The sequence below is a fragment of the Squalius cephalus genome (genome assembly GCF_949319135.1).
Source record: "Squalius cephalus genome assembly, chromosome: 3".
Lineage (NCBI taxonomy): Eukaryota > Metazoa > Chordata > Actinopteri > Cypriniformes > Leuciscidae > Squalius > Squalius cephalus.
In genome coordinates this window covers 51,368,547-51,384,284 of record NC_137124.1, presented here as the reverse complement: position 1 = coordinate 51,384,284, position 15,738 = coordinate 51,368,547, and the positions used below count along the sequence as shown (strand labels likewise).

General features: G+C 35.7%; 1 protein-coding gene across 1 annotated transcript; it reads left to right on the top strand.

The window, feature by feature from the left end:
- The first annotated feature begins 1,769 nt into the window (after positions 1–1,769).
- Positions 1,770–15,531, top strand: ywhae2 (tyrosine 3-monooxygenase/tryptophan 5-monooxygenase activation protein, epsilon polypeptide 2). The gene is made up of 6 exons (XM_079865418.1): positions 1,770–2,034; positions 5,014–5,213; positions 8,279–8,385; positions 8,567–8,773; positions 10,362–10,498; positions 12,956–15,531. Exons 1-6 carry the CDS (start codon positions 1,971–1,973, stop codon positions 13,006–13,008), a joined length of 768 nt encoding a protein of 255 aa, XP_079721544.1. The 5' UTR covers positions 1,770–1,970; the 3' UTR covers positions 13,009–15,531.
- Positions 15,532–15,738: the final 207 nt, after the last annotated feature.

Sequence of the window (15,738 nt, the reverse complement as noted above, 5' to 3'; positions counted from 1 at the left end):
ACTCAGGAGCTAAACCATTTAACGATTGCTTTTAAATAATTAGCAAGATTTTAAAATGAATGCAATGTTTAAAAGGGAAATAATGTCAGATTATTTATTTAATTTTTTTGGGAGAACTATCCTGTCAATATACGTGATTATTATTAGAATTAGTACACTATTATTACTGTTTTTCAACTTTGGGCAGCTTTATGTCCCAGGTGTTGATTACTATTATTATTATTATTATTATTATTATTAATAATATCAGGATATGGATTCAGATTCCAACTTTTTCTTTTATGAAAATCAAATAAAAACAGACGTAGAAACCATTTACATGTCTTCATCATTTTTGCTACTTTTCAAATGCCTTTATATAGATTTTATTGTTGTACGCTTGTACCAGAGACAGATTTTAAAATTGTAACTTCTTTAAAAAAAAAAAATTTGTTTATAAATTATTACATGCTAAAACTATGATCATCTAAACAATGTATATGAGAAAGTAAGCCATTTTTTCTCTTTTCAAAACTGATGACTTTCTCACATTTGTGGCATCATTTCCACCACACCAAACGATTTTGCCCATAATGAAGTTCACACATAACTTAAATAGAATTTTGACTACAGATATCTTGAACCATATTTCTTACTAGTCAAATTATAATTGCACATATCTGTAACGATCACTTTGACTTAGGACTTAAATCTTAAATATAATTATGAATAGTCAAACCCAAGCGTTAAATGATAACTCAGCATGACATTTGACGTGTATAGGACAGGTCTATGATTTGACTACACTGGTTTGGGATTTTCTTGTAAAAGAACAACTTTGACCTAGAAACCTGTAAATGACATTTAATTAGTAGTAGTATGTTTTGTCATGAAACAAATTCAATGCATGTACAATGTCAGGCCATTTTGACTAGTAATATCTTAGTTTCAGATGTTGAAAATATATTCCTGATATCCTGATAATATATATATCTATTCTTTTGTGTTCAACAGTAGAATGAAACTCATAGGCCTACAGGTTTTGTAGACATAAGAAGGTGAGTAAACAACATAAGGGTGAGTAAATGATGACAGAATTTTCATTTTGGGGTTTACTATCCCTTTAAATGTATTGCTTGCTATGATCGGTAAGGGATATCTGGAATTACAACTAGTTATGCTCTAAATGCTAAAATGTTTTGTGACAGACGTTCATGATTTTTTTGTAGGTACGACCATCCCAAAAACCAGGCAAATAGTATCCACTTGATGTCACATTTGATTTTTTTGGTCAAATTGACTGTTCATCTTTTTTTTATTTCATGCACTCAAATATTATCTTGAAAGATATGTCTAATTGGCTGGAAACAAAGGTCCAGTCACTTCCTACTTTTTAATGTTGTTGAATGACAAAAAAGCTGAATTTGTCATTAATTTAATGTTGATTCTGGGTAAATTGTTTAAATGCAAGTGTATGAAGACAACCTTACTGTAGTCTGTATTTAAAAGTAGATAAGTTCCATCATTCCATTGTATGAGGAGTAAACAGGCCCGCAAATGTTAAAATGATAGGAGACGTACTTGGTTTACTGGAAGATGAATAAAAAGACCCCTATTTTTGTACACTTTTTTCTTTGTTTCTAATTTATTTGTCTGCCTTGATTTACTGTTTTCTTTTACACATACGAACGCTATTTTAAATGTATATTTATGTTCTTTTTTTAAAAAAAAAAAAAAAAAAAAAAAAAAAAAAAAAAAGGAGTATCCACTTCGTCGCGAAGGAAGTGCGCAGGACTCGCTGCGAATTTCCCGGATAGAGTTTTATCGCCATATTTAGTGCAGGGTCGCCGGCAGTGTACGAGGATTTTAAGCCGCCGTTGCTCCACTAAGTAACTCAATAGCATATTTGTTCACTTTCCTATAACCTTCGCATCCCTCTGCACAAACAACGTCGCTTACCATTTCCACCTCCTCCCGATCCCCAAGTAACCATGGCAGATCGAGAGCATTTGGTATACCAGGCTAAACTAGCAGAGCAAGCAGAGAGATACGATGGTGAGTTGATTTTTTTTGTTTGTTTTTTTGTTTGTGGCGATTTGTGTTGTCACACATTTTGAATTGCCGCAGAGGAAAAATAAGAAGCAGAGCAGGATTTCTTTGTCCTATTACTGGTCAAATTGTTGGTTGAACCCCCCAAAAACTGAGCGCTGGCTAGTCACATGCGCACGTCCAGGTGAAATGGGAAGAAATATCCGTTTGGAAAGGCCTAGACCAACTCAACCCAACCAGAGCTTGTTCTGCATTGTTAAGGTTTCAAACTGGGGTCCGTGAAGAGTCTAGAGAAAAACTGTTTTAATAAGTAATACGATTACATTAGAAGCAAGTAGTAGTATGTAAATAATTAAATTAGATTTAAATAAATGAATAAAATTGTGTATAAAATAAACGTTATTAATGGATTAAATCAGATTAAAGTAAACATACAAATTGATATACATAAATAGATTCAAATTAAATTAGTAAATTATAATATATTTAACTAGAATATATTTTCTTTAATTCGAAAAAATATAAAAAGGTAACTATAAGTTAATAAAAAAAAATTAGGATGGGGTCCCTCACATATATTTCTGTGGCATCTAAAAGATTGAAAGCCCCTGATCTAAACTAACTCAACCCAACCTATGCTTATGCTGCATTGTTAATGTACTAAAGTGATCTGTGCTCTCATTGCTAAGAACTGTTCTGTAAAATCTGTGAATGGTTATATTGTATTGGCTTGGGCTTGCGAACTGGTTGAGATTCAAACCGCTGGTAAGAATTACTAGTTTCCCAAGTGGCATATGATAAAAAAAAGCATATGATAAAAAAAATGCAGCTTTTAAAAATGCACTAAATTAGGGGTTTTCAATCTATGGACCCTCAAATATCAACATCCCGGTGCAAAATCCTAAATTGTAAAAGGCAGCTATATATTTTTATGTATAAAGACCAAATGTACACTGTTAAATTTTTTCCTTCTACAGTGAGTAAAAGGAAGTGAGTATTACTTAATTACTTTAATTAATTACTTAATAATTAAGTAATTAATTAATTACTTAATACAGTGAGTATTACTGTGCTGTTCTGTAGATGCGTTATTTATTTTGATGGTTTGTTCATTTTTTGAATGCATTTATTTATTTTATTCAATTCTTTTTTTATTTTATTTTTTTTTTAGTTTAATCTTTGTAAAAAAAAAAAAAAAACGTGTATAATGTTTCCCGGACGCCAGTCTGAAAACCCCTGCACTAACTGATACATTGTTTTCATTTAGCTACAAATGATCTAAATAAAAACAGACTTGGTTCAGATTTGAGGTCTGATAACAAGTGACAGTGTGGGTTGATAAAAAGTGTGAGATTTTATACAATTTCATATTTCCAGTATTTTTACTGTATCGATGTTTTTGTGGACCCTTGATATTGACAAATTGTTCATTACACCCCGTGCTGAATTCAGGGCAGTGTTTTGGGTGCTTTTAATAACACGGGGGTATTAAACAGTGCAATTTCCTATTAAATATCATTTTGAATGTTGTGTTTTTGTTCTGATTTTTCATGGATCCTTTGGATTGATAGGTTGGATAAATCAAAACTAAATTGATAAAGTTCAAGACATCTTTTGTTGTTAGCTTGGCATAGACTTAGTTAGAAATAAAAAATAAGACTGTTAGATAAACCAATAGATAGACCACTACTGCATAAAATCTTGCAGTTACAAAAGTTTGTTGTTTTTCAAGCATTTCAACTAGGGATGCACCAATAGGATTTTTTTTTTTTTGGACCGATACCGATTTTAACTAAACCATTTTCCGATACCGATATTTGTCACTTGCTTTTGTCATTAATATAGATTAGTTTTTGATCATGTTTTAAATTAGCAAAGTTCAAAAACGCATTGATCAAGGTATAGCCTACTAGTTTATTGCTTATATCATCAAATAATTTCTATTGAACAGACATTAACTCAGTGCCTTCACGCAGTTAATTAATAAACCATCGGTTTGTTATATCAACCTTTTTCATGCTATAGCCGATATGCTCATGATTTTAAATTGATAAAAATCTCTTTCGACATAAAGGCCTGGTCACATCTAAAACCTTGTCTATATTAGCATCCACACGAATGCGTACGAATAGCCTAACATTCGTGTGCTGCAGTTTTTGTGGTCTACCGCTTTAAATGCTTGAGCTCTTTAGAGCAGGATGGATTCTGATTGGCTGTAAATGTTTTTATCGTTCATCAGCTTGAAATGAATCATTATGAAAGTGATTCCAACTCTATTGTTTCTCTGTGCCATTATAGTTGTGCTGTGGACTCTGCTATTCTTTTACGTTTAGGACATCCATTTTTGAAACTAAGTCATTATTATAGTTATAGTTCTTGGTGTGAACATAACACTTCAGCTTAGATGCCAAAACAAGAAGTAGCCTATTTGATTTTAAAGAATTAAAATAGAGAAATAAGTGCAATTATTATTAGGGAAGTGTATATTTTCATTCTACTGCGCTGCTTTTCAGTAAGTGGAGGGCTGAAAGCATTATCTTTTACATTATCTGCCATTTCTATCACTCAGCTTTATCACTGCACATCACACTGTTGAAACTGCTGATCTGTTGTCAGGTACTGAAATATGTGCAGTGCTGTATTTTAGCAAACACTTCCATTGCTAAACCTTCAGTATGTAATTTTTCTATGCTGTTTCTGCTACAAACAATAATGATATCTAAATTTTCTATTGTTACAATTCATAAATGTACGCCGTAACAATGTACAGATGTCACAGACTGGGTGGGGAAATAAGGGACATTATCTTTTTTTGTTCAACCACTCAGGTTCTCTTATTTCACTACCCAGTCTGTGACGTGTATGTTATGGAGTAATTTTATGAATTGTGACAGAAGAGCTCTGTCCTTTTTCCCTTTGATTTCCAGATCTTTGTTGATGGGTTCCCTTTGTGTCATTAGGATCAATCTAATCTCTCTGTTTCAGAAATGGTGGAGACGATGAAGAATGTTGCAGGGAAGGACATCGAGCTCACAGTAGAGGAGAGAAACCTGTTATCAGTTGCGTATAAGAATGTGATTGGTGCGCGGAGAGCTTCCTGGAGGATAATCAGCAGCATTGAGCAGAAAGAGGAGAGCAAGGGCGGAGAGGACAAACTCAAAATGATCCGAGAATACAGACAAACGGTGAGACTACGTTTTGCACCAGAGGAACATTTTCATAGTTCCTATAGCTATTGGCGGAAGTAGCTGCTTTTGGCGTGTTTGCATTACAGGAACTGGGATCGATTTTAGTTCTAGGAACTTTTTGAGGGACTAAATCAGCTCCCACTTCAGAGTAGGGTCTAAACCAGAACAATAGGAACTACCAGTGACGTAAACGTACGTTGATTGGCCCGAACGCATGCCATACGAAACACCAGCACCTGCCATTTTTAAAAAGCCATGTAAACTTAGTTCACATACTCAATGAACTCAAATAACTTAAAGAACTCAAAGCATTTATCTGTTACCTTTGTCTGCCTCGTTGTTCTTTTCTCAGCCTCGATGATATGTAGCACTGCAAATTGTCGTAGGAGTTTTCGTCTTTCGCCTAAATGATGTCGCTGTCGGCTGGCTTACTTCACTTCAGAGTTCATTCTGGCGGTGTGAATGCTACCAGGATAATGGCTCTAGAGGAAAATTCTTGGGGAACCCCCCTGGTGGCTAGTTCCTATAACTACCCGGTGCAAAAAACCTTTCAGTGATCAGTTCTTAAAAGAAAAATTTTTCTTAGTGTTGTCAAAAGTACCGACTTCGGTACCAAGTCGGTCCTGAAATTAAAAAAATGTGATGATCCCTAATATCTCCACTGATAGATGGATCCGCTGATAGACGCCTGCCTTCCAACGCGGCCCGTGTGTCTAAGGCTGAGTTTACACTTGGCATTAACATGCAACCTGTATCCAGATGTTGTCCACATACACATTGAAAAGACAAGTGTAAACGCACTTCCGATCAGCGTGTCCAGCTTCGGAGGTAGTCGGACGCATTGTGATCGGATCTCACTGTAATGTAAAAGCAATCCAGTCATTCACAGGTGGACGTCACACAAAACCCGCCCACTGTCATCATTCCCCCTCCTCCAGGAATTGCTGCATGTAGCTGTGTGGTTTTGCGATGGAGTCGAGTGCGAAGTACATCACAAATATACTGAAATGTTTGCCTTCGCACCCGAAAGTTGCAGAACCATTCATTTTCTGGAACGCGCATTTTCCCCACCACTGCTGGCAACGTTCTCGGACCCATACGTTTCTCTGTACCGCTTCCATTATGGCATCTATCCACATTATTAGTTCTTGCAGCCTCTTCATCCTCCTCATTTTGCGAGATTTGTAAAATGTTTTTAAAAGAAAACCCACCACTTCAGGTCGACTTTGCACCGGAGCCATCCTTTTTTTTCTTTACTTTTTTTTTACGAGAGCCGATCTGTTATCCAGATACAGAAGCCACTTGATGTGAACAGGTGTAAATGCACCGTGTTCTGATTGGCTTATGATCCGATCTGCTTGATCGGATCACGGTGATCGCATGTTAATGCCAAGTGTAAACGCAGCCTATGTGCTCAGTGAAGACATGTTTTTGAAGCGTTGATCATTGTAGCCAATCAAAGACATATGTTGAGCACGTGAACACGAAGGCCAATCAGAGACATATGTTCAGCGCGTGAACACAATGGCCAATCAGAGACATATACTGTATGTTGAGCACGTGAACACAATGGCCAATCAGAGACATGTTGAGCACGTGAACACAATGGCCAATCAGAGACATACACTGTATGTTGAGCACGTGAACACAATGGCCAATCAGAGACATGTTGAGCACGTGAACACAATGGCCAATCAGAGACATATACAGGTGCTGGTCATATAATTAGAATATCATCAAAAAGTTGATTTATTTCAGTAATTCCGTTAAAAAAGTGAAACTTGTATATTATATAGACTCATTACATGCAAAGTGAGATATCTCAAGCCTGTATTTGTTATAATTTTGATGATTATGGCTTACAGCTTGTGAAAACTACAAAATCAAAATCTCAGAAAATTAGAATATTACATGAAATCTCACAGTAATTACACAGTAATCCCATGGTCATTGAACCAGGTTTTGGTTATTCTGGCAGTGTGGGCAGGTGCAAATCCTGCTGGAAAATGAAGGAAGCATGAAGTGCTCTGAACATGTCCTGGTAGACGGCTGCGTTGACTCTGGATTTAATAAAGCACAGTGGACCAAAGTCCTCTTTTCTGATGAGAGCAAATTTGCATCTCATTTGGAAACCAAGGTCCCAGAGTCTGGAGGAAGAATGGAGAGGCACACAATCCAAGATGCTTGAAGTCCAGTGTGAAGTTTCCACAGTCTGTGTTGGTTTGGGGAGCCATGTCATCGGCTGGTGTTGGTCCACTGTGCTGTCCACTCAACGCAGCCGTCTACCAGGACATTTCCAGAGCACTTCATGCTTCCTTCAGCAGACAAGCTTTATGGAGATGCTGACTTCATTTTCCAGCAGGATTTGCACCTGCCCACACTGCCAGAATAACCAAAACCTGGTTCAATGACCATAGTATCACTGTGTAATTACTGTGTGATTTCATGTAATATTCTAATTTTCTGAGATTTTGATTTTGTGGTTTTCACAAGCTGTAAGCCATAATCATCAAAACTATAACAAATAAAGGCTTGAAATATCTCACTTTGCATGTAATGAGTCTATATAAAATACAAGTTTCACTTTTTGAATGGAATAACTGAAATAAATCAACTTTTTGATGATATTCTAATTATATGACCAGCACCTGTATGTTGAGCACGTGAACACAATGGACAATCAGAGACATATATGTTGAGCATGTGAACACAATGGCCAATCAGAGGTGTTTAAAAACAGTGCTCAAAATGCTAGAGGAAAACTTGCTAGATGCTAGACTTGGTACCGAAGTCGGTACTTTTGACAACATTTTAAAAAATCGAAATGACCTTTTTCCACAATAACCATTGGTGCCGTGGAAAGATTCCATGGATGTTAAAGGTTCTTCATGGAACCATCAATGCCATATATCGTCACATTGCGCTGCGTGCGTCCGGTGTAGACAGTGTCACATGGTGTCTTATGAAAGGCTTTTAGGCTGGTTGTTTTTTTATTTCATATAAACGATCATATCTAATCCAATATCTAATTAATATGCCATTTCTTATCATCCCCTTTGCAGGTTGAGAATGAGCTGAAATCTATTTGTAATGACATACTGGATGTACTGGACAAACACCTCATTCCTGCAGCCAACACAGGAGAATCCAAAGTTTTCTACTACAAAATGTAGGTGTTTGACAAATCAAAGGACATGCATTTAGAACTTCATAGGTCTCCTACACAACAGTTAAATGGGCGAGGGTCTGAGTGTTCAGTATATAACATAAAAATTAAAATAGTCAACTTTGCCAATGCAAATTTGATTAATCTTTTCACCCACACTTGTTTTTTTTTTGTGTGTTTGCAGGAAGGGTGACTACCACAGGTACCTAGCGGAGTTTGCCACAGGTAATGACAGGAAGGAAGCAGCAGAGAACAGTTTGGTGGCGTATAAAGCTGCCAGTGACATCGCCATGATTGAGCTCCCACCCACACATCCCATCCGGCTCGGCCTGGCACTCAACTTCTCTGTCTTTTACTACGAGATCCTTAACTCCCCCGACCGCGCATGCAGGTTGGTTTTTTTCTTTTTCTCCTCACTAAAGGCCCTTGCAGACTGAGTCCGAAATTCGCATCCGAAATTTTCGCACGTTAAAAAATAACTACGACCTCACGTTATGTCAATCATGCTTGCACATTGCTTCCGAAACTTTCGTCCGTCAAAAAAAAAAATCTAATCAGGTTCGATTTTCTGCGTTTTTCGCGTCCGTAGCAAGCATTTTGAATGTTTTTTTGACAATTTAGAGCCACCGAATCACGAATATTCACGAATACGAAAAAACACATGCGAAAATTTCGGACTCAGTGTGCAAGGACCTTTAAAGTGTGCAATGTGTGTTTGATGTTAAAACTTCTAGGGCTGCACCCTAACAGTCGACAAAACGTTATTTGAAGAGAAGAGGCTTAGTCGACCAAATTTGAATGAGTCTGTTAGTCACAGAAAAAAAATACCTCCACACCCACAGGAATTGGCAAGGTCACACAGACGCTTCAGTCGAAAACTCGGACTGGATTGCTTTCATAGTGTAAACGCTCATGTGGTCAAAGTCCCTTTCAAGGAAAGTGTTCACCTGGCGGCCATATTTGCAACGGCTCTGGGCAGCTATTTCGGGCATCCAAGACCAAGTCCAGTCGATTTGATTGGGGGAATCCTGAAATCTCAAAAACTGCTTGCCAAACTCACAAAATAAATAACATATTTCAAATCAGCAACATAATCTGACATGAAATGTTCCATAAATGTTGTTTCTTATGCTCAAATAGTGTTAAAAAAGCTTGTTTTTCAGGCTAGACGAGCCAAGCGATTGGCTCTTTTACTTAGAAGGCGGGACGCATTCCACCATATTGCGTGTTGCAAGTTTCTCCCATTCATAAGTTATAGGAGTGAAGCATATTTCTATATATAGTTTTTGATGTGGTCGAATGTGTTCGAACAACTGCAGAAATCGACTTCTCTCCATCTACTGACACATTCTTCACATTATGTGACGCACGTTAGCCAGACGGGATTTAAACTTTGTTGGCTGAAGACTCGAGTTTGGTTTAAAGACAAAAAAAGTACCAAGCTCAATGTTCTCTCACCATTCCTGATTTCTAACATGCACTCTTAAGGCTTGCGGCTATCAGAGCAGAAACGAAAATGCTAGAAAGATAGAAAGATCAGAAAAAGCCCATACGTTTACCCGCTCATAGACTCTCCCCTCAAAGAAATCAGGACAGAAATGGTTGAAAGTGGACAAAAGAGACAGATCCGATCGACCAAAATGTATCTTAATACCAGGTTTAAACATGGGCTTGGATGCTCAACAGCTGGTTCTCAATCGTTTTTACTTAAGGCCTGAGAGTATTGATGTATATAATGATTTTAACCATGATGCATTTCATGATTCCCTAAGTTTCAAGAACTGTATGTTTAATAAAAACAAGTTATTGAGGGGGAAAAATAACTATTTCAGTCTAGATCTTTATTTTATTTTGTTGTTTTAGCATTTCATTTAGAGTTAGATCATTTTAATTGAATACATCATCCCGTAGCCCCCTGGTTAAGAGCCACTACCTTATAGGTAAACCCCAGTCTGACTCTCCACTCGCTCCTCCAACAGGTTGGCGAAGGCAGCGTTTGATGATGCGATAGCTGAGCTGGACACACTGAGTGAGGACAGTTACAAGGACTCTACACTCATCATGCAGCTGTTACGGGACAACCTGACGCTGTGGACTTCAGACATGCAGGGAGATGGTGAGACATACACACCTTAGAGAAGGGAAAGCTGCTTTGCCTTTTGCCATAGTAGACTGAAGCAAACACTGTGAGGTGCAGAATTAATTATAACCTCTGGATTAGATACTGTTATAATAAGAAAAAATTCTGAATTGCACAGTGCAGTCAGTGCCTGAGGTACATTGCATTGCAATTGCATATCATTTTCTTAATTGGTATTGTCAGTAAAATTAATTTCTTTTTAACATTTTTTTGAGGTTAACAGACCTGAAATTGGTGTGGTGATAAGATTTTTAAAATTAAGAGATCAAATGCGCAAATTCAAATTCTTTACCTATTTAAAAACAACAGGTTTGTGTTTGAAAAAATGGAGTCATGAGTATCTGTAACTAGTCAGATCACTGCCTGAGTGATCGTCACAAAGATAGATTCCGTAAAACAACTATTAAATATCAAATTATTGGATTGTAATATTACTATTCCTCTGAGGAAACTGTCTTGACCTTGAAAAGGTTTTTAATCAAGTTGTAGCCTAGAATTTGCAGGAAAAAGGGATCTTGCATATCTTTAGTTTCTATTTTAGTTAAAGTCCCCCCTGTGGTGAAATTCAAGCTTTTACTGTTGTCTATATGTCTATGTGGGGTTTTTAATATGCTTTAAGACAAACCATGTGCAAATTCATAAGTAAACACCATTGCTGAGTATTTTCTCCTCAAAACTGCAGTGAACCAAAGACAGTCTCAAAAACACGGTTTGAAATCGCCCCTGTTCTCTACGTCACAAACGTTGTAACCAATCACGTCAACGTGCAGGTGGGCTTTAGCATATCATTAACTATATCAATAAAAGACGAGTCTCCTGAGAAGCCAGGTTATCCCGGTATATTTTTCTGGTGAGATGAAAAATCAGGTACATTTAGCAATACAGCGGGTGAATTAGGTATATGATGAATGTAAAGAACTATTAGCAATGCGTTATTAGCTGTTTGATAACGTACTAGTCAAGCAAAAGACTAATCATATTAATAACCGTTATGTGACTTGTAGACAAGCCTGTATAATTCACTCTTCCACTTCTTCCTCTGAATCAGTTTCTGGTTTATGCGTATATGGCTGAACTAAACCAGTATTCCCACTTATGTGCATTATTTACTACAGTAACTTGAGTAAAGTTGATAGAGTGGATCTCTGAGCTGGTGTGAGTGAGTGGAGGCGGTGCTAATTTACATATTCATGGCTACACGTAATCGAAGTAAAGCAAGGGTGTAGAGTTACATTCAAGCTATTTTAAGGCATGCACAAAAATGTCATTTTGGTGATCAAAGATGAATTTTAAGAGATATAATTATTGACTACAGGGGGACTTTTAACTCAAGTATGGTTTTCATCATGAAAAAAGAAACAGGCATGGAGTTAATAACAAACAAACAAACAATTAAAGTTATTATTGGGCTAGAAAAGGTTGTATTGATTAACTGCAATTATTTTCCATAAATATAGCATTATTGTCATATTGTTTTATTCTGTTGATTCCCTTAAACTTTATTTAATCAAGTTAATCCAGATTTGGTTTTAAGAAAAAAGGATCTTAAATATATCTTTAGTTTCTATTTCTATAATTTTCTTTAAATTATAGTTTGTCATTTTTAATAACTCAAGTATGGTTTCCGTCATGAAAAAAGAAGTATGGTGTTTAAAACAAACGAACAATATATTAAAATAAGTTCTTATTTATTAAAAAAATAAAAGTTAGAGTTAGAAAAGGCTAGAAAAGATTGCATTGATTGATTTAATATTACTATATTTATGGATTGTAATTACCCATTGACCCATGTTGTTTCTAATAAGCACACTTAAAGGGATAGTTCAACCAAAAATGAAAATTCTGTCATTAATTACACACCCTCATTTTGTTCCAAATCTGTAAGACTTTTTGTTCATCTTCAAAACACAAATGAAGATATTTTTAATAAATTCTGAGCCAGTTTTGTACTCTCCATAGACAGCTACGCAACTAACACTGACACTTCAAAAAGTTAAAAGATCGGTTTAGTCCAAATTTTCACTTTATATGACGAGCAGATTCAATTTAGGATTTACTTTTATGAAATGAAAAATAGAATCTTTGGTTAGTGTTGACATTAATTTACACAGAAACTTTATATATCCATTCAGTTAAAGGTGCAAGGAAAACATTATTTGTAGCTTTTTATTTATTTTATTTTTAATAATAAAAACAAGCACATAGATTGAGGAACATGCCAAACCAATGTGAATGTAAATGTGAACGAGCACTAGTCGGGTGTGAAATTGTTTGTAGCATCTGAGACTAGTTGCAGCGTGAAGAGTGTCGGTGACGGCCACGTGACTTCAGCTTTATGTTTGCAGGCTTAAAACGTGAGGTGTCGAGTTTGTCTCGTAGTGTGTGGCTTAAACTGAATGCCACTATAATAACAGAGACTCTTTGTTTTTTCAGGTGAAGAACAAACTAAACCAGCACAGCCAGATGCTGAGGAAGAAAAGCAGTGAAATGTGTCCGCCAACATACTAAACCTTCTCTCTCTCTCTCTCTCTCTCTCTCTGTCTGTCTGTTGCTCTCTCTTTCTCATTCATCCCTGCCCTCAGGGAACCACATGGTGTCATAGAGAAGAGTTCAGATGCTGAATGCTGTTGTCCATCCTTGTTTATCACTTTATCTGTGTCTTTTTTCCTCTCTCGCTTTCCTCCTTGTTTCGTACCTTTGCTCTCATCTATCTGACCATCTACACGAGTTTGGAGTCATTGAGAGTTTTCATGTTTTCTCTTATGTTCACCAAGGCTGCTGCTTATTGGATCAAAATACAGCAAAAAATGTAATACTGTGAGAGTATTACAACTTAAAATAACCGTTTTCTATTTAAATATATTTTAAGTTGTAATTTATTCCTGCGATGCGAAGCTGAGTTTGCAGTACCATTACTCCAGTCTTCAGTGTCACATGATCCTTTGCCGATTTGCTGCTTCATTATCATTATTAGTGCTCGATTATTAATAACGGTTCTTATTAACAATGTTGAATACAGTTGCGCTGCTTCATATTTTTGTGGAAACCACAATACATTTTTCCAGGATTCTTAAAATGCTGTTCATTTGAACTTTGTTCAAAGAATCCTGAAAAAAAAAAAAGCATATAAAGCAGCAAAAATATTTTCAACATCGATAATAAGAACCGTTATTAATATTCGAGCCCTTATAATAATAATGGAGGAGCAAACAGCATATTAGAATGATTTCTGAAGGATCATGTGACACTGAAGACTAGAGTAATGATGCTGAAAATTCAGCTTTGCATCGCAGGAATAATTTTTTATATATATTTAAATTAAAACCAGTTCTTTTAAATCATAATAATTTTTCATTTTTTTTCTGTATTTTTGATCAAATAAATGTAGCCTTGGTGAGCAGAAGAGACTTCTTTCAAAAAACCTTAAAAATCGTAAAATCTTAACGACCCCAAACTTGTTAAGCGGTAGTGCACATTTTTAGAAGGTTGTAGGGGTTTCGTTTTATTTTTTATTTTTTAAATCTTAAGCGTTTTTTAATAAACTATTCACTTAGATCTTTATATGATTATTTGATGCCAGAATGGAGAGTTTCCTCTGTAAGGTTGGGCTTTACTACCTGATGTGAACTTCCTTGAGAATCACACTTTTAAATTTGCTTTGGCTTATTCCTTTATTAGTGTTATTCTGTCGATTGTTGGGTTGAGCTCAATGGCAATTATTGGAGATGTTTATTTTTAGAAGCTTTTTTGAGGTCGGCTGAGAGTAAAAAAAAAAAAAAAACCTCAAGCTGTGTATCGTAAATTTGGCCTCAAAAACATTTTGCCCTCCTTTTCTAAAGTGATGGACTTTGTCAGAAAGTTCTCTGTCTGTGGTATGGTGTCCTGTGGTTTGTTACAGTAAGTAACTATACGCTTTTTATAAATGAATGCAACTCTCGCCTCACCGTTATTCGAAACGTTGCTGCTGCAGAAATATTTCTATAAAGCTGTTGTCAAAGCTGTTGTGCTTTGCCTCAGAGGCTTTTTGTGTTTTAAGGCAGGAAAAAAAAAAGAAAGATCTTTCTCAAGATCAGATGCAAAACAAGCAAGATGCATTTGTGTTTTTCTTCAATAGACTAGCTAGGGATTTTGGTAAGACTTTATAATGAGGTTTCATTTAACATTAGTTAACTACATTATTTAACGTAAACCAACAATAAACGATAATTCTACAGCATTTATTAATCTTAGGTAATGTTCAATTGAACATTTACCATTACATTTTTGTTAACATTAGTTAATAGTGGGATAGTTCACCCAAAAATTAAAACTCTGTCATTATTTACTCAATAACTCAACTGTTTGGTCACCCATGTTCTTCAAAATATCTTTTGTGTTCAGCAGAAGAGAGAAATTCATACAGGTTTGGGACAACATGAGGGTAAATTATAACAGAATTTTTATTTTTGGGTGACTATGAACCAACGTAAACAATCAAATAAACAATTGTGTTTTTTACTAACATTAACAAAGGTTAATAAATGCTATAAAATCATTTGGTTACACTTTAAATGTCCTTGTTACAGTGTAATACTGATAAATGTTTTCTTACTATAGGTTTAGGGTTAGTTGCTCGAATTTATGCATAATTTACTGTTAATGCTATAGTATGTAAATGTAACGTGCAACAAGGATGCTGCAAAATAAAGTGCGACAATCGTTTGCTCATTGCTAGTTCATGTTAGATAATGCATTAACTAATGTTAACGCATGACACCTTATTGTAAAGTGTTACCGGGATTTCATTTCTTCGTGTATCTACTCTCATTCTGACTCTTTCTCTCTTCTGTCTGCATCGTCATGTATTTCTTCTGTTCAGTACATGTAACTTGAATCTGATTTGTACTGTTTATTCTGCCTGAAGCCAACAAACACCTGTCTTCTTATGGAGACACAGCATGAGATCGACTCGACCTTCCGAATAAATCAAGACTAAATAAACGAATTAATAAAACACTATCTTAACCTTTCTCTTTGTTTTAATTGATTTATTGGAGTCATTTATACGTTTATTTATAAAGGCTGATAAAAATGAAAAAAATACTGTTAGTATACAGTCAAACCTGAATTTATTCCGACACCTTGCTATCCTCACTTACGTAAATTAACTATAGTGTAACCACTTGATTTTTTTATTTTTTATTATTATTATTTTTTATTATATCTGGTGTCTGAAT